Here is a 20,452-nt window from a genome sequence, read left to right as displayed (position 1 = left end):
ACATTATCCAATTATTATAGACAAAATGTAGATTCATTCATTTTCTATGTTTTGTTGTACTCTTGGCACAACAAAGGCATTCCTTCATCTTTGTTTACTCTTGGCACAACAAAGGCATTGCTTCATCTTTATACATATTCCAATGCAGTTGAATCACCTATTTCAATTTAAATTGCAAAATTTATAAATATTTATAAAGATGAAGAGAATGCCTTTGTTGCACCTGAGAGTAAACATTTTCTCACTCCAACATAAACATATATACATGCATATTAATTACACCAGTCCAAAAACATTTTGAATGTTTATAAAGTTAGAAAGTGAAATAAAGTAAAAGAAGGTGTCCTGTACAAATAATAGCACTCAATATCTCAAATACTGTACATATAACATTACATTATTCATAATATTGTCAGGTGTCATATTGGTGCGGTATATTCAATAGTGCCATAAAGATAAGATTTTAACCATACTCAAATTCAAATTCTACCCTAGAACTGTACAATCCAAATTAGAATATTGCAGCTTTAAGTTCTACAAGTATTTGATTGCTATGAATGTTCGGTATGTGTTTGCATTTGTGTTTTCATGATTTTAATATATATCAGCATATAGGGGAGAATCAAACATCAGTAAATTCAAGCAATGACATTTTGATCCAGAATTATCCCTTTAAATCTATTGTTTGAAGAGATTTGAAGAATATGTCAGATATTGAATAAATCCATGAAACTAATTAAACAAATGAATTGGAACGAAACCCCATAGCTATCTTTGAGAAAAAATCCCTAAAATTGGTTTGATATTTATTTCCATAAGGAAAAATAGATTTTTATATATTAAAAAATTGTAAAGTGAACAACAGTAGACTAGTAAAACTCCACACTGGACGGACTATCTCCGATAATAAATATTCAAACAAATAGAAACAAAATGTGGAATACAGTATGAGATTTAATTGGTAAAAGTCAGTGGCTGAAATATGCAGCTTGTTCTATTGGAGAACGATTTTAACACAACTCAAGATTTTTAATACAAACATATGTATATGTAAGAACTGGTCTGGTTGCTATCGACACATCAAAAATGGAGAAAATGAATGTTCCATGCAAGTATGCATCATATTTCTCAACATTTAAGAAAATATTGGATGCTGAACTGGCAGTTATGGGCATGGTCATGGTTGCTATGGGCATGGTCATGGTTGCTATGGGCCAACAACATGCAATACACAATTTACTGTTAAGCCATGTACTACCTTCTGTATGAAATACACGCCTGAAAGTAGTACTACCTTCTGTATGAAATACACACCTGAAAGTAGTACTACCTTCTGTATGAAATACACACCTGAAAGTAGTACTACCTTCTGTATGAAATACACACCTGAAAGTAGTACTACCTTCTGTATGAAATACACACCTGAAAGTAGTACTACCTTCTGTATGAAATACACACCTGAAAGTAGTACTACCTTCTGTATGAAATACACACCTGAAAGTAGTACTACCTTCTGTATGAAATACACACCTGAAAGTAGTACTACCTTCTGTATGAAATACACACCTGAAAGTAGTCAGGTTCCAAGCTTAGCTATATTACCGTAGTTATGTGGTTATTATTTAAGATTGGTTTGAGATGGTTGCTGGACTTGCAGTCATTGGACAAAACCATGATTTATACTATTGCTATAGTCTATAGAAATGGTTCCAGTAGCTAAGGACGGCACACATTCCTATGTTCATGTCCAATTTGTAGCAATAATAATAGTTGTATATATAATCATACTAATGAGGTCACAGAGTCTCCTCCAAAAATAATTACCAAAATGTACAGTTATTGTCACACATAAAATATTTTTAAATAAATGAAATGACTTCCATTAACCATAATGAAGACAGTGAATTTGGAGAAGAAGAGTAAAATAACCCTTTTAAGCTAGCTAGTGGATCATAACATTTTTTTTATCAAAAATGTATATTCATGTTACACCAATTCTAACACATATAAGATTATTGTATATACTGACATATTCAAGTGAGTGTAAGTACACAGAGAAACAGAAAGGCAGACAGACAGACAGACAAATTCATGTTTTTTTGGAAATAGGTGGAAAGTATTAGGTGGTATTTAGGTACAAATCATGTAAACAACGTTTACACATAAGTTCTGAGTGGAAAAATATCTTATATTATTGCAATAACCCACAAAAGATGCATTAAAATATTTATATTTACATTGTTTTAAAATCAGTTTTTATCTGTAATTCTTGAACCCTGAAAATATTGAATTTTATACCAAGTAGAATTCTTATGATGTCTAATGTCACTAAGATTAAAAAGAATACTGAAAGCATTACATAGTGATGCAACAATAGAGATAACGTGTGTGTATGGTTGTAAATAAATAAATAAAATAAGTAAACAAATAAACAAACAAATAAAACACAAAATAAATAAATAAATAAATAAATAAATAAATAAATAAATAAATAAATAAATAAATAAATAAATAAATAAATAAATAAATAAATAAATAAATAAATAAATAAAAAAACATGTCAATTAAAAGGACACTACCCTGTTTTCCTGTTCTCGAATCGCACATCACTCATACTTTAACAGCTTCTATTTAAAAAAAAAAAAAATGCCATGTTTGTAAGCACATAGTGATGGTATTAAAACTCAACTGTTTTTCTTGCGCATTTTTACTTTCTTGGTTAATTACTTGATGGGCATTTAACCTATGAATACATAAATCAACTGTTAACAATACAAATAGAACATAGGTGAAAATCTTTGAAAATTGATTTCCACTGCTATGAGGAAATTACTTGGATACGGCAAAGTATACATACAAAACAGTGGGATTACTGACAGACATGTAGCAAAGTACGAAGGTTGATTGCAGCCATGAGCCGTCTGAGTGTATACTGTGATGTATCCAAGTAATAACATTAATATTACACATCTTCCTGATTTAAACATTTAGTGGGCAACTTTTATTTGAAACAAGCTTGCCATCGCCAATGCAAATATCATACTTTTTATTATTTATTTGGAAATGAAGTTTTCTAATAAGTTGCTATGCAACACCATAACACTATGGCACTCTGCAACTTACAGAAATAATAACAGTAAAATAATAGATAATATTATAAAATACAATTATAATATTTATAACAAATTTAAATATGACTAAAAAATGTACAGCTATTGTTTAATCCCCTTTTCTCAGTTATATACTTAACATTGGTATGGAGTTTTTCTCACTCAATTTTGCCATATTACAGAAATCATTAATGTCACTATTAAATTACAAATTGTAGATATTCAAAATACTTGGTGCTTTACAGTAATCCACATAAAAACTGAATAGAAGATGAAGTGATGACATAGTGACAAGTGATGACAAGTTGTGACATATAAAATATAAAAATATTTAACTGTTACCCAATACAGAATGTTTCTTTTATTTTATACTCTCCACCATAATTGCCATGGCAATGACAAATGATCATACTGTTTCTACGTTGATATCTGCTGTGGCAAGTGGCTGTAGTTCTGGAGGAACTGGTGGGTTCACATACTCTTCTTTGTGTCTATGGTGATGATGGTAGTGTAGCTTTTGTTGAATGTAACACTCCTGGCAATACTCCTGACAGCTACACTGTTCAACTAAACTTGTTGGCCGACTTCTTCGTTCACTAGCATTGCTGGGTGTCCTACGATTCCTCCTGCTACTTCGTTTTCTCCGTATCCGTGGTGATTCATCTGAAAATGCCTCTTTTGGATAGCCTTTCATAGAATGTCTATGAGGTTTTGCTTCTATGAAGCTAGATGGACGAGTTTTAACAGAATGAGTCCGTCTAGGTCGCTTTGTTCGAGGAGACATGTTGGAAAAATTAATATCATTTGGAGCGTTTTTCATAGAATATCTATTCGTTCTTGGAGATCCTTCAATGCAATCTACATAATAATGACGAGGTTGTATTGGTGAACTATGAGGACTAAAGTCATGCCTCTCAATTGGTGGTGAAGCTCCCCCACATGCACCGGCGGGATAACTTTTTCTGCTCACACTGCTATGCCGAGAAGGGTTAGGCGAATCTTCATCACTGGCAATTTCCAAAGATGGATGCACTTTTGCTGATGTATAAACTGTACATGGACTGGCAGGAAGTCCGTTACTGTTTTCATTGGCTAATTCTATGTCACATGAACCTTGACCTATATTGTCATTTGTTTCTATGCTACATGGGGATTTCATGCTTCCCTGTCCACTATCATCACCATGTACGCTGCTCCCATGAACACTTCCTTGATGACTACGCCGATTACTATGACGATGACTGCTATGGCGATGTTGATGACGGTTTCTTTTCACATTTACATCATGTAACAATCTATAAAGTATCAAAACAAAACAATGATTATTGACGTGAACATGTATTTTTATAGAGTTCACTAAATCACTAGTACCAAAAAAATCATTTGCCCAAAATAGTAATTCTAAAGATTGTCAAGACAGTTTTGATCGTTTGTTCTATAGATTTTCTGTAGAGTTTAACATAGTTTGTTCTATAGCATTTCTATAGAGTTTAACAGAGTTTGTTCTATAGAATTTTTATAGAGTTTAACAAAGTTTTTTCTATAGAATTTCTATAGAGTTTAACAGAGTTTGTTCTATAGAATTTCTATAGAGTTTAACAAGTTTGTTCTATAGAATTTCTAGAGTTTAACAGAGTTTGTTCTATAGAATTTCTATAGAGTTTAACAGAGTTTGTTCTATAGAATTTCTATAGAGTTTAACAAAGTTTTTTCTATAGAATTTCTATAGAGTTTAACAGAGTTTGTTCTATAGAATTTCTATAGAGTTTAACAGAGTTTGTTCTATAGAATTTCTATAGAGTTTAACAAAGTTTGTTCTATAGAATTTCTATAGAGTTAAATAGAGTTTTCTGTTGATTTTTTTAGAAATTAAATAGAATTTGAATACAATTTGAAATTGTATACATTTCGATGAAGGTTTTGAGACCTTTTCTATTCATTTTTCATTTGAATGTTATGGAATAAATCTGTTAAGCTTTATAAGAATGTCCTCACAACAACTTTTCCATTATAAAAATAAATAGAAATTCAATAAAAAATCTACAGAATTTTTATAGAGACTGTATAGAACAGGGATTAAAACTATTGGAAATCATTAGAACTCTCTTAAAAACTCTATATAACATAAATTCTATAGACAACTATTGAAAATTATAGAAATTATCTGGAGAAACTATAGAAAATTTGTATAAATTATATATAATCTATTGAATTCTGTAGATAATATTTTTCCACATAAAATTTGTATTATACTGCATTTCTACAATGTATTGGTAAAATGATGTTGAAATTTCTATAATTCTATTCAATTCTGTAGAATATAAGAGAAGATTGTTAGTATAATTGTTAATATTCTTTAGTTTTCAATATCTTTCACAGTATCATGAATATATTTACTCAAGTTGATAATGAATCATGCAATATGGAAAGGGTGAAAAAGCAAATGCTGTACTTACTGTTTTCGGACTAAAAAATACCAGGCCACAATTGCCAAGAGAACAACTACAAGACTGATTGCAGATGCACTAGCAGCAACAGGAATAGCTGCAGTACCATGGTGTCTATTATCAGGACGTATCAATGTTGGTTTATCTGTAAAAATCAAATATACATATAATCTGAGCTGAGCACATTTTCAAACAGTCATAAATCCAAAACATATACGTCGCATATATTTTTATAATAAGTATAATTTATAAATATATTGTTACCTCTGGATCAAGTAATTTTGCATAAATTGTAATGCCAAAGAAATTAAATATGTATAAACCATCACAATGTGACATCATTTGTTTAGATTTCTTGGTCTTGGGACTATTATGTGAAATATTTAATGATCTAAATGATGAGGGAATGGCCATAGTGGGTGGTCACACTTCCAATCTGGAAAAGTGCTTTATAGATTGTATCTGAGAGAGAAACATCATCTCAAAATATTTGTAAATGAATTTTGCAGTTAATCTAAGGTCACGGCTTAGTTAATTAGAGATGTGGTTACACCCTGCACAAAATGTGATTAGTCCATTAAGAAAAAATGAATCAATTATGCAAATGAAGATAAACATCAATGCATTAATATTAAAACTGTACAAATTTCTATTTACTATTATAAAATTTATATAATTAGCATACAATACTGCGTTGACACTGCAGGTTGATCTGACGCATATCGCGCAAGGTGTGCCGAAAGTTTGTTCGAAATTTCGAATGTTTCGAAGTCAATCGTCGATTGTCACGTATTTTATGGATATATTAAATCGTTTCAGAGACCTGTTTACTAAATAATAATAAATGAGACTTAGAAAATTTGTAAGAACAAACTGGGCCCAAATTGCGCAAATTTGCAATAAGTTTACGCTGCTAGTGTCTGGTTGGGAAGGAGTTCTACTCGTGATTTTATCGCGTTCAATGACGTTCTATTTTTGAACTCGTTGACAAGTACTTTCGAACTTCAAACACAAATTTAATTATCGTTATCATGTTTTAGTTTCTGTTATTTACAAGATTGAATTATTTATGACATTAACATTTCACCCACTAAACAATATTTCACTACAATACGCGATTAAAAAGCAACTTAAATTGGAAAACAAAAATTAGCAAGTTCCGTGTATAAACACTAGTGTAAAGAGGCGGTGGAGCGCTATTTTAGCCAAAATCAGCTAGTAAGGCGTCATATGACACAGGTCTGTGCTGGAACAGCGCTTGTCCTGTGACGACACAACGTACAATAATGTAAAAGCATTAGTTATATGTTGGTTTTTAATTCCTCTATCTTTGTTTAGAAGTAATATCTGCCAAATTAAATCTATCTAACATATAAATAACAATAGAACCCATTGTTTTCTTGCCAAGATCATAAACCTAAAACTCTGTGTAGTTACTGAAATCGTCAAAATAGTGAAATTAAATTCCAGTTAAAATAAATGGTTTTACAGTAGCATCTCTTGGTGTGTAAAGACTCCAAATAAAGTCTATAACTGATTCTTGCAGAACAGAACAATCCAAGCATGACTTAATCAGTTTAGGTAGCTTGAAGGTGACTTAGATTACATTAAAACCATCTAATGTCTACATTGTACATTCATTCATTCATTGAACACGTCTCATACATGTATTAGTATCATAGGTAAATACTACAAAGAATAAGTTGAAATAAGTTAAAACAAATTTTAAAATGAGCTAATAACTATGCAAATCCAGGAAATATTATGCACAGATTTGAACCAAAGACTAATCAGATCTGTCTATTATCCTAAAGCACTCATGCATCAAAGATCACTGAAGTCAGATGAATAGTTCCATGAGATATCTCACTCTCAAAGGGAACATTATAATTAAATCACACATTCTCACCCACACATACACACAGGGGAGTAAAAAAGTATATTAACACTAAGATTGTGAATTTACAAATTACTATTCAAATGTACCACGGACTGTCATTCCCAGAAGGTCAATACAATGAATATCAATTTATTACTAAAATAATATTTTTACTTATCCAGAATATTTTAGTTTTTAAAAATAACTTAAAGATAAATTAGGCCAAGATTACCATACAGTTCTTGAAAAACGAAAAATAAAACAAATCCATTAAAAAAATGCATTACAAGTTACATCTTTATATTATAACCCTGAGGTAGTGTAATTAATAAGTAATTCTGTTTTATGTATTGCATCATGGCTGGAAAAAGGTCACAAGACAATTGTAAATGACATAGCCCCTGTCAATAATTTATTATACTTAGTATATACACTAGTACTGGTATATAACTACCCAGTACCTAACATTTTGAAATGATATAAAGTCAATAGAATTACATGTACCGGTAGGCTTAAAGGTAAAGATTTGAGACAGTTACATTGATCCAGAAAAAAAGGTAGGAACATGTGACAAAAATATATTGTTTTGATAAACTTTCATTTTTCCAGAACCCAATGTGTGCTCTCAATGACAAGGATGACCAGAATGTGATGTGCACAAAATACTGACTCTGACTCTTTGAAATATTGCTCAATGCAAAGCTACTTGCAAAATTGTTCCTGATTGGCTACCCAACCTTATTAGACCAATCAGAGAGCTGCTTGTTTGTTGACAGTTTTTTTTTTCAACAAATTAAATGCCACCTTGTACATGTATATATCTTTTGACTCAACTGCAGAAATTACCTAGCGAAACCTTAGTAATTTACATCTCATTTTTGTATTCGTTGCTATGGGAAGCATGTTAGCATATTTGTTTAAATAGAAATGGTATTTCATGCATGTGAGACACCATAAACACCATCTTTTAACATTAGACTAAGCTCCTATCTAAGCTCTGTCATCATTACAACAAGATATTCAGCAATATATCTATCCATACATTTTAAAATCGAAATGTCCACCAGATAATGATGCTATAAACATAACTATAATATCGGTGTGTATCAAGTGAAAAACAAAAAGTTATGAACGTAAATTCAAGAGACAATAAAAAAGATGTTTTAAGCTTAAACCAACATTATCCCCATCTATAAACAGTTAATGATGACATTATATTGTAATGTAAGGGTTAATGTAGCACTCATATAACTATATAAGATTATATGTGATGCACATTGCTAGCGTAAGAGAGCAATCCCATTCCATGTACATCAATTTGAATGTATATCTAACCAACACAGTTACAGAATGAGATGGCTAATTATCGCTGCATGCATTCAAAAATGCAAAATACACGCATATATTAAACTTGCAAATAAGCAAGGAAACTAAGAAAATGATCTGAGATGAACAATAATCAATTCTGTCACAGAGTCACTGATTTTTTGCATTCAAATTCCTAAAAATGTAGATATTGTGGTCACCTTGAAATTTGTGTTACTTTTTTTAATTCGCGCAAGATCACACATAATCTAATTTTATAAATCATTGACGCTCTGTGTATGATTGATGACAATACTGAGTGCTATGAACAGTGTAATGTATGCCAGTTAATGGCTTGGATTCAAGCAATCTATGAATAAAAATATGAATTCCATTTTATGCATTATACAGTGTGCGAATATTTGTTGAACCGATTGCAATCAGTTGACATTAAAAGTGAAATAAACGTGTAACAGCTTGAGGGCAAGATTTGAACTTGCTGATAAGTACATTGTCTAATTCAGATTACCTACTTAAGGTAGCGAGACTATTATTTGTGTTGAAAATTACGATTTTCACATTTATTTATTAATTGATGAAATGCACTATAAACTTTCATATGATAAAGTCAACATAACATAGAATGTCATGTAAGTTGGTTAAAATGTAGATTTTCTGAAGGAAAGCAAGGCAGCCTCAGTAGTGTTTTCCAAAATCAATAACACAGGTTTAATCTGTGTGCCTATAAGTTTCAAAGATAAACTCAAGACAAAGCAATGTTAGGATGTGTTATCAGTAGCTATCTGACACACAATGAGTGTTTCCAAACATTTGAGTGGTTTGTCTCCGCCCCTGTTTGTTTCACAGATTAGTCATTTGCATATGAATGTGTCAGACACAAGGTCACACAGCCACTGACAAAAATCATAAATTTTGGTGTTTTCATATGCCGAATTTATCCAAATATAGCTATCCCATTCCTTTATTTTTTTTGTTTCCAATAGCCTTACACATTTGGATGTCCCTACATATGTTAAAACAGACCTTGATGGGAAAACAAATTGATTGTGCCGATAAACAAGCTTGAAAATCTTTGCTGTTACTTCATGGACGTTTTCTAGGAGTTTATGTTTTTCAAAATACAAGGTCTTTAACAAAAAATAACGTATACTTATTGTCGTCGGATTAACACCAAATTTTCACAGCTTTAAGGTGACAATGAGAGGAACTTGAATGTGTCCAGACAAACTATTTCATCGATTATTTACCAACGAGTTGTGGTTTGAGTTGGGGGCAATGCGACTAAAACAGTAATTGAAATTCAGCACACTATTTTTTAAAACGCGTTGCTTGAATAAAACTGACCAGACACATTCAATTTACCGGACTATTGAACAACTAGGAAAAGTGAAAAAAATACTTCTTACCGCCAGCATAAATGCGTAATTATTTTTCTTACAGAAAAAGTAATTTTTCACCTTTGATTGAGTAACGCGTCGTAGAATGCAGATACGGGCATGCAAAATACACTTGTGAAAAGCTTGAAGTCTGGCGATTCTAAAAATATATACTTTCCCGGGTCTATTTGTAGTCATTTAGTCACAATTAGAAGATGAAAACAAGTATGCAAATAATAGTCCCGCTACCTTAAGTTAACTCAAGTGCACATTTGATGGATTGTATTACAAGCTCTGCTGTTTGCACTAAATGCTTAGAAGAAACAGACTGGTCTATATTAACAGAAAGGTGTTATCACAAAGTTTAAATAATTTGATTGTATTCTGGCATCCAAACTGAGCTACAATATGAATATCTAGTATGCAATTGATCAAACATTAATGAAGATGTTGCAAGTATTGACATCCAGTAAGAACACAATACATTGTAAATTTGATATTTCAGTGAGTTAGAGTTTCAGTAAAGATGAGAATCTACTGTGAAATATAAATAAAACATTTAATATTTACAGAGAAGATCAAACCAATAACACTAAGAAATATATATTTTGTAGTGAGTTTGATCAAACTGATTAGAACTCTACTTAAGTCTTTTGTTTAATAAGACTCATTCTTTTTAATGATACACCCATGTTTCATTAATTACGTGGGACACTGTCAACAGGAATGTAATCAAGTCGGTGGGTGGGGAGGAATTACATGTTGTGCTTTGTGGAAATAAAACTTGAATATATTGACAAGAAATCAATTCAAAGACACCTATTTGAAAATATAACTTACAAGTAACTCTTATATTTGCAGTAATATTGTATAGTTGGTTGTCTATATTCACTGCAACAGCACATGTATATACTCCAATATCTTTATCTGACCCATCAATAATTTGTAGAGTATTATTATTATAAATAATAATATCATCTCTGCCGTCATTGTCCATATCTTGGCCACTATTCATCAAAATATTTTCCCCATCTTGTTGCCAAGCAACAATATCTCCTTGGTATGGCTCTGCTACTAAGCAATATAATTCTTTATCCTGACCGGCCGTGATTTCAATATCCCCCGGAGTCTGAATCTCTGAAAGACAAAAATATGTTTGTAGTGAATTATTCTTGTGATTCAAGTCACTGTGTGTTGTCATGACAACTTATAGTCAGAAACAGGTGTATGCTATCTCATCAGATTGTTAGAATTTTGGAGTGAACTCATGTGGATATTAACTTGAACCTTTATCAGTGGTTGACAGAACAACACAGACTTTGATTGTCACATTTCCAACAATTAGTGCCACAAATAATTATTATTATCTTGATTGATTGATTCCTCTTTAATAGGTACATTGTATTGTATGCATTCACAAAGTATAGGAAAGCTATTGATAAATTAAACTTTTAATGTTTTGTATAAATTACAATTTTAAAGTTGACATGTTGTTTTCATCTTATATTGTTTATGCTATGCAGATATGAAAGCATTTGTATAGCAGTTTAATTCATTTCAGATTTCTGTAGAATTATCTCTGAATCCAATATGGCACTTTGGGTGAACTACTGTCATGTGTAGAATTATCTCTGAATTCAATATTGCACTTTGGGTGAACTATTGTCATGTGTAGAATTATCTCTGAATTCAATATGGCACTTCAGGTGAACTATTGTCATGTGTAGAATTATCTCTGAATCCAATATGGCACTTTGGGTGAACTACTGTCATGTGTAGAATTATCTCTGAATCGAATATGGCACTTTGGGTGAACTATTGTCATGTGTAGAATTATCTCTGAATCGAATATGGCACTTTGGGTGAACTATTGTCATGTGTAGAATTATCTCTAAATCCAATATGGCACTTTGGGTGAACTATTGTCATGTGTAGAATTATCTCTGAATCCAATATGGCACTTTGGGTGAACTATCGTCATGTGTAGAATTATCTCTGAATCCAATATGGCACTTTGGGTGAACTATTGTCATGTGTAGAATTATCTCTGAATTCAATATGGCACTTCGGGTGAACTATTGTTATGTGTAGAATTATCTCTGAATCCAATATGGCACTTCAGGTGAACTATTGTCATGTGTAGAATTATCTCTGAATCCAATATGGCACTTCGGGGGAACTATTGTCATGTGTAGAATAATCTCTGAATTCAATATGGCACTTCGGGTGAACTATTGTCATGTGTAGAATTATCTCTGAATCCAATATGGCACTTTGGGTGAACTACTGTCATGTGTAGAATTATCTCTGAATCCAATATGGCACTTTGGGTGAACTATTGTCATGTGTAGAATTATCTCTGAATCGAATATGGCACTTTGGGTGAACTATTGTCATGTGTAGAATTATCTCTGAATCGAATATGGCACTTTGGGTGAACTATTGTCATGTGTAGAATTATCTCTAAATCCAATATGGCACTTTGGGTGAACTATTGTCATGTGTAGAATTATCTCTGAATCCAATATGGCACTTTGGGTGAACTATCGTCATGTGTAGAATTATCTCTGAATCCAATATGGCACTTTGGGTGAACTATTGTCATGTGTAGAATTATCTCTGAATTCAATATGGCACTTCGGGTGAACTATTGTTATGTGTAGAATTATCCCTGAATCCAATATGGCACTTCAGGTGAACTATTGTCATGTGTAGAATTATCTCTGAATCCAATATGGCACTTCGGGTGAACTATTGTCATGTGTAGAATAATCTCTAAATCCAATATGGCACTTCGGGTGAACTATTGTCATGTGTAGAATTATCTCTGAATCCAATATGGCACTTCGGGTGAACTATTGTCATGTGTAGAATAATCTCTAAATCCAATATGGCATTTTGGGTGAACTATTGTCATGGGTAGAATTATCTCTGAATCCAATATGGCACTTTGGGTGAACTATCATCATGTGTAGAATTATCGCAATATGGCACTTTGGATGAACTACTGTCATGTGTAGAATTATCTCTAAATTCAATATGGCACTTTGGGTGAACTATTGTCATGTGTAGAATTATCTCTGAATCCAATATGGCACTTCGGGTGAACTATTGTCATGTGTAGAATAATCTCTAAATCCAATATGGCACTTCGGGTGAACTATTGTCATGTGTAGAATTATCTCTGAATCCAATATGGCACTTCGGGTGAACTATTGTCATGTGTAGAATAATCTCTAAATCCAATATGGCATTTTGGGTGAACTATTGTCATGTGTAGAATTATCTCTGAATCCAATATGGCACTTTGGGTGAACTATCATCATGTGTAGAATTATCGCAATATGGCACTTTGGATGAACTACTGTCATGTGTAGAATTATCTCTAAATTCAATATGGCACTTTGGGTGAACTATTGTCATGTGTAGAATTATCTAAGAATCCAATATGGCACTTTGGGTGAACTATTGTCATGTGTAGAATTATCTCTGAATCCAATATGGCATTTTGGGTGAGCTATTGTCATGTGTAGAATTATCTCTGAATTCAATATGGCACTTTGGGTGAACTATCGTCATGTGTAGAATTGTCTCTGAATTCAATATGGCACTTTGGATGAACTATTGTCATGTGTAGAATTATCTCTGAATTCAATATGGCACTTTGGATGAACTATTGTTATGTATAGAATTATCTTTGAATTCAATATGGCACTTCGGGTGAACTATCATCATGTGTAGAATTATCTCTGAATTCAATATGGCACTTCGGGTGAACTATCGTTATGTGTAGAATTATCTCTGAATCCAATATGGCACTTTGGGTGAACTATTGTCATGTGTAGAATTATCTTTGAATTCAATATGGCACTTCGGGTGAACTATCGTCATGTGTAGAATTATCTCTGAATTCAATATGGCACTTCGGGTGAACTATCGTCATGTGTAGAATTATCTCTGAATCCAATATGGCACTTTGGGTGAACTATTGTCATGTGTAGAATTATCTTTGAATTCAATATGGCACTTCGGGTGAACTATCGTCATGTGTAGAATTATCTCTGAATTCAATATGGCACTTTGGGTGAACTATTGTCATGTGTAGAATTATCTATGAATCCAATATGGCACTTTGGGTGAACTATTGTCATGTGTTGAATTATCTCTGAATCCAATATGGCACTTTGGGTGAACTATTGTCATGTGTAGAATTATCTCTGAATCTAATATGGCACTTTGGGTGAACTATTGTCATGTGTAGAATTATCTCTGAATTCAATATGACACTTTGAGTGAACTATTGTCATGTGTAGAATTATCTATGAATCCAATATGGCATTTTGGGTGAACTATTGTCATGTGTAGAATTATCTCTGAATCCAATATGGCACTTTGGGTGAACTATTGTCATGTGTAGAATTATCTCTGAATCCAATATGGCACTTCAGGTGAACTATTGTCATGTGTAGAATTATCTCTGAATTCAATATGGCACTTTGGGTGAACTATTGTCATGTGTAGAATTATCTATGAATCCAATATGGCACTTTGGGTGAACTATTGTCATGTGTAGAATTATCTCTAAATCCAATATGGCACTTTGGGTGAACTATCGTCATGTGTAGAATTATCTCTGAATCCAATATGGCACTTTGGGTGAACTATCGTCATGTGTAGAATTATCTCTGAATTCAATATGGCACTTTGGATGAACTATTGTCATGTGTAGAATTATCTTTGAATTCAATATGGCACTTCGGGTGAACTATCGTCATGTGTCGAATTATCTCTGAATTCAATATGGCACTTTGGGTGAACTATTGTCGTGTGTAGAATTATCTATGAATCCAATATGGCACTTTGGGTGAACTATTGTCATGTGTAGAATTATCTCTGAATCCAATATGGCACTTTGGGTGAACTATTGTCATGTGTAGAATTATCTCTGAATTCAATATGGCACTTTGGGTGAACTATTGTCATGTGTAGAATTATCTCTGAATCCAATATGGCATTTTGGGTGAACTATTGTCATGTGTAGAATTATCTCTGAATTCAATATGGCACATGATATCTGTTCCAACCCTAATCATATCTGCACACTTGAGTTTTGTTCCAACCCTGGTCAGGTCTGCGTACCTGAGTTTTGTTACAACCCTGGTCATATCTGCACACCCGAGTTGTATTACAACCCTGGTCATGTCTGCACACCTGAGTTTTGTTCGAACCCTGGTCATGTCTGCACACCCAAGTTGTATTACAACCCTGGTCATGTCTGCACACCCAAGTAGTATTACAACCCTGGTCATGTCTGCACACCCGAGTTGTATTACAACCCTGGTCATGTCTGCATACCCGAGTTGTATTACAACCCTGGTCATGTCTGCACACCTGAGTTTTTTAACAACCCTGGTCATGTCTGCACACCCGAGTTGTATTACAACCCTGGTCATGTCTGCACACCCAAGTTGTATTACAACCCTGGTCATGTCTGCACACCTGAGTTTTGTTACAACCCTGGTCATGTCTGCACACCCAAGTTGTATTACATCCCTGGTCATGTCTGCACATCCGAGTTGTATTACAACCCTGGTCATGTCTGCACACCCGAGTTGTATTACAACCCTGGTCATGTCTGCACACCCAAGTAGTATTACAACCCTGGTCATGTCTGCACACCCAAGTTGTATTACAACCCTGGTCATGTCTGCACACCTGAGTTTTGTTACAACCCTGGTCATGTCTGCACACCCAAGTTGTATTACATCCCTGGTCATGTCTGCACATCCGAGTTGTATTACAACCCTGGTCATGTCTGCACACCCGAGTTGTATTACAACCCTGGTCATGTCTGCACACCCAAGTTGTATTACAACCCTGGTCATGTCTGTACAGCCGAGTTGTAATACAACCCTGGTCATGTCTGCATATCCGAGTTGTATTACAACCCTGGTCATGTCTGCACACCCGAGTTGTATTACAACCCTGGTCAGGTTGCACACCCGAGTTGTATTACAACCCTGGTCAGGTCGCACACCCGAGTTGTATTACAACCCTGGTCATGTCTCCACACCCGAGTTGTATTACAACCCTGGTCATGTCTGCACACCTGAGTTGTATTACAACCCTGGTCATGTCTGCACACCTGAGTTTTGTTCGAACCCTGGTCATGTCTGCACACCCAAGTTGTATTACAACCCTGGTCATGTCTGCACACCCAAGTAGTATTACAACCCTGGTCATGTCTGCACACCCGAGTTGTATTACAACCCTGGTCATGTCTGCACACCCAAGTTGTATTACAACCCTGGTCATGTCTGTACAGCCGAGTTGTAATACAACCCTGGTCATGTCTGCATATCCGAGTTGTATTACAACCCTGGTCATGTCTGCACACCCGAGTTGTATTACAACCCTGGTCAGGTCGCACACCCGAGTTGTATTACAACCCTGGTCAGGTCGCACACCCGAGTTGTATTACAACCCTGGTCATGTCTCCACACCCGAGTTGTATTACAACCCTGGTCATGTCTGCACACCTGAGTTGTATTACAACCCTGGTCATGTCTGCACACCTGAGTTTTGTTCGAACCCTGGTCATGTCTGCACACCCAAGTTGTATTACAACCCTGGTCATGTCTGCACACCCAAGTAGTATTACAACCCTGGTCATGTCTGCACACCCGAGTTGTATTACAACCCTGGTCATGTCTGTACACCCGAGTTGTATTACAACCCTGGTCATGTCTGCACACTCGAGTTGTATTACATCCCTGGTCATGTCTGTACACCCGAGTTGTATTACAACCCTGGTCATGTCTGCACACCCGAGTTGTATTACAACCCTGGTCATGTCTGCACACCTGAGTTGTATTACAACCCTGGTCATGTCTGCACACCTGAGTTTTGTTCGAACCCTGGTCATGTCTGCACACCCAAGTTGTATTACAACCCTGGTCATGTCTGCACACCCAAGTAGTATTACAACCCTGGTCATGTCTGCACACCCGAGTTGTATTACAACCCTGGTCATGTCTGCATACCCGAGTTGTATTACAACCCTGGTCATGTCTGCACACCTGAGTTTTGTTACAACCCTGGTCATGTCTGCACACCCAAGTTGTATTACATCCCTGGTCATGTCTGCACATCCGAGTTGTATTACAACCCTGGTCATGTCTGCACACCCGAGTTGTATTACAACCCTGGTCATGTCTGCACACCCAAGTTGTATTACAACCCTGGTCATGTCTGCACACCCGAGTTGTATTACAACCCTGGTCATGTCTGCATATCCGAGTTCTTTACAACCCTGGTCATGTCTGCACACCCGAGTTGTATTACAACCCTGGTCAGGTCGCACACCCGAGTTGTATTACAACCCTGGTCAGGTCGCACACCCGAGTTGTATTACAACCCTGGTCATGTCTGCACACCTGAGTTGTATTACAACCCTGGTCATGTCTGCACACCCAAGTTGTATTACAACCCTGGTCATGTCTGTACACCCGAGTTGTATTACAACCCTGGTCATGTCTGCATATCCGAGTTCTTTACAACCCTGGTCATGTCTGCACACCCGAGTTGTATTACAACCCTGGTCAGGTCGCACACCCGAGTTGTATTACAACCCTGGTCAGGTCGCACACCCGAGTTGTATTACAACCCTGGTCATGTCTGCACACCCGAGTTGTATTACAACCCTGGTCATGTCTGCACACCTGAGTTGTATTACAACCCTGGTCATGTCTGCACACCTGAGTTTTGTTCGAACCCTGGTCATGTCTGCACACCCAAGTTGTATTACAACCCTGATCATGTCTGCACACCCAAGTAGTATTACAACCCTGGTCATGTCTGCACACCCGAGTTGTATTACAACCCTGGTCATGTCTGTACACCCGAGTTGTATTACAACCCTGGTCATGTCTGCACACTCGAGTTGTATTACATCCCTGGTCATGTCTGTACACCCGAGTTGTATTACAACCCTGGTCATGTCTGCACACCCAAGTTGTATTACAACCCTGGTCATGTCTGCACACCTGAGTTGTATTACAACCCTGGTCATGTCTGCACACCTGAGTTTTGTTCGAACCCTGGTCATGTCTGCACACCCAAGTTGTATTACAACCCTGGTCATGTCTGCACACCCAAGTAGTATTACAACCCTGGTCATGTCTGCACACCCGAGTTGTATTACAACCCTGGTCATGTCTGCATACCCGAGTTGTATTACAACCCTGGTCATGTCTGCATACCCGAGTTGTATTACAACCCTGGTCATGTCTGCACACCTGAGTTTTGTTACAACCCTGGTCATGTCTGCACACCCAAGTTGTATTACAACCCTGGTCATGTCTGTACACCCGAGTTCAATCTGATTAAAATCTGATGTAGTGTACGGGCTTTAATTATTTTGGCTATAAACTTATTTTAATTTTATTTTTTATTACTTTTGTTATTAATGCCCTTTTATTTTATTTTATTTTATTATTTTACTTTGATTTTGATTTTGTGATTTTTTTAATTCCGCCCTACCTACATCTGAGCCGATGCCTATGAGATTTCAACGAGACCCACTATCGACGATTTTAGTCAACGAATCATAGACCTCCTTCTATAGCGCACATGATGACGTCACCGGGCGGAGTCGGGTGGCAAACACTCAAATAAAATGGCGGATTATACCGACGTTAGCGACCGAGAATAACACGGCTTTACGGTAAGTTTATCATTATGCAACGAAAGTCATTTTTATGTTAATATTGTGGCTCGAATGGTTCGACTTTAGATCGTTATTTTGCATAGTTATTCTGGGAGTGACGATTTTGTTTCCACCGTTTCGACCGAACACCAGTGTCTTTTTCCAGTCGCCTGCCCTGGAGACGGGTGATGTTTTGTTGAAGATCGGGCCAACATCGTCTACGGTATTGAAGCCGTAGCTGTAAATATTCATCAAATTGTATCATCATTTTGTACATTATGCAATAACTCTTTATTAAAGTAATTGAGCTGATTTGGACTGGAATAAAATATTTTTTATTTGGAACACATCGCAATTGATCAGGAAATATTTGTTTGCTCCAATTTTCTGCGTCGATGCCATGGGCCGGTGACCGTTATACAATTTAAAATCAGTTTGCATTGTTTACTATAGCTGTTTACAGTGTTCTAATCATTACGATTTACTTATTTTTTTGCTTCCATTCTAGATAATTATGCTCAGTGATGTAAAATTGAAGCGATGACTGAATGAACGAACCTTGGCTGGCGAAGATGTATCTGGAAGTGTACACATTTGTTGGAAGTGAAAAAAATATTCAATGTAATGACAAAAATTGTAAAATGCTGAGGAATTTCTTTTGCAAATAAAAATATACTAGCAATTTTCTATTAATGGTTTATTCAAGTGGGCAAAATATAATGTACAGAAAGATTGCCCGTAGAGTATCGCTACACTGAAAAGTAAGCAACCGACAGCCTGTATAAAAGGGGGGCTGTGATTGGCTGTTATTTACGCGAGATTTGAACGGGACTTATATTGGCGTCGGATCAGATGTAGGTAGGGCAGAATTAAAAAAAAAATCAAAGTAAAATAATAAAATAAAAGGGCATTAATAACAAAAGTAATAAAAAATAAAATTAAAATAAGTTCATAGCCAAAATAATTAAAGCCTGTACACTACATCAGATTTTAATCAGATTGACCCGAGTTGTATTACAACCCTGGTCAGGTCTGCACACCCGAGTTGTATTACAACCCTGGTCATGTCTGCACACCCGAGTTGTATTACAACCCTGGGCAGTTTAAGGTAGCAAGTATCAGCTATAATGTAAAACAGTTGTTTTTACTTTTGATGTGTTGTGATTATAGACTATGTCTGAATTAATTCAGCATAACACCAATAATAATTTATATTTATGCATACTCTTGAATAATATTACACTATCTTGTCTCACACAAACTCATTTCATTAGTCACTAGTTTGGAAGGAATAATTGTTTTTCTTAGATGGTGAATATGTGTACATGTCTCTCTCTTTCAAATCATCTTATAAAAGTTGCATGTACAAATCATTATGTGCATGTATAAGGTGTAAGATTTTACAGAATTCTATTCAAGTAGTTGAATTATTGATTCAGAAGTATTGTAGCAGTATACGTTCCCATGGCAATCAATCATGTATATGTGTAGCTGAAAATCAGTATCCCTAACTGGGGAGAACTAACATAATACACAGGCATTATTTTGTGTCTCTTCACTAAGAAATCAATATTATTGGGAAATTTTTTTTTCCAAGAAACAACACA

At 35.1% G+C, this 20,452-nt stretch overlaps 1 protein-coding gene and 1 long non-coding RNA gene across 2 annotated transcripts; one reads left to right on the top strand and one right to left on the bottom strand.

The window, feature by feature from the left end:
- Window positions 1-3,491: 3,491 nt before the first annotated feature.
- On the bottom strand, window positions 3,492-11,339 carry LOC144360111 (uncharacterized). The gene is made up of 3 exons (XM_078013000.2): window positions 10,979-11,339; window positions 5,567-5,702; window positions 3,492-4,405 (listed from the first exon to the last, which is right to left on the bottom strand). The coding sequence occupies exons 1-3, from the start codon at window positions 11,337-11,339 to the stop codon at window positions 3,517-3,519; spliced, it is 1,386 nt and encodes a 461-aa protein (XP_077869126.1). The 3' UTR covers window positions 3,492-3,516.
- Window positions 11,340-18,707: 7,368 nt separating this feature from the next.
- On the top strand, window positions 18,708-19,527 carry LOC146734939 (uncharacterized). Its single transcript, XR_014931289.1, has 2 exons — window positions 18,708-18,863; window positions 19,354-19,527. It is a non-coding gene; the product is annotated as an uncharacterized LOC146734939 (long non-coding RNA).
- The last annotated feature ends 925 nt before the right edge of the window (window positions 19,528-20,452 follow it).

Source organism: Saccoglossus kowalevskii, chromosome 13, assembly GCF_978046115.1.
Source record: "Saccoglossus kowalevskii chromosome 13, keSacKowa6.1, whole genome shotgun sequence".
Taxonomy (NCBI): Eukaryota; Metazoa; Hemichordata; class Enteropneusta; family Harrimaniidae; genus Saccoglossus; species Saccoglossus kowalevskii.
This window is presented reverse-complemented; position numbering and strand designations above follow the sequence as displayed.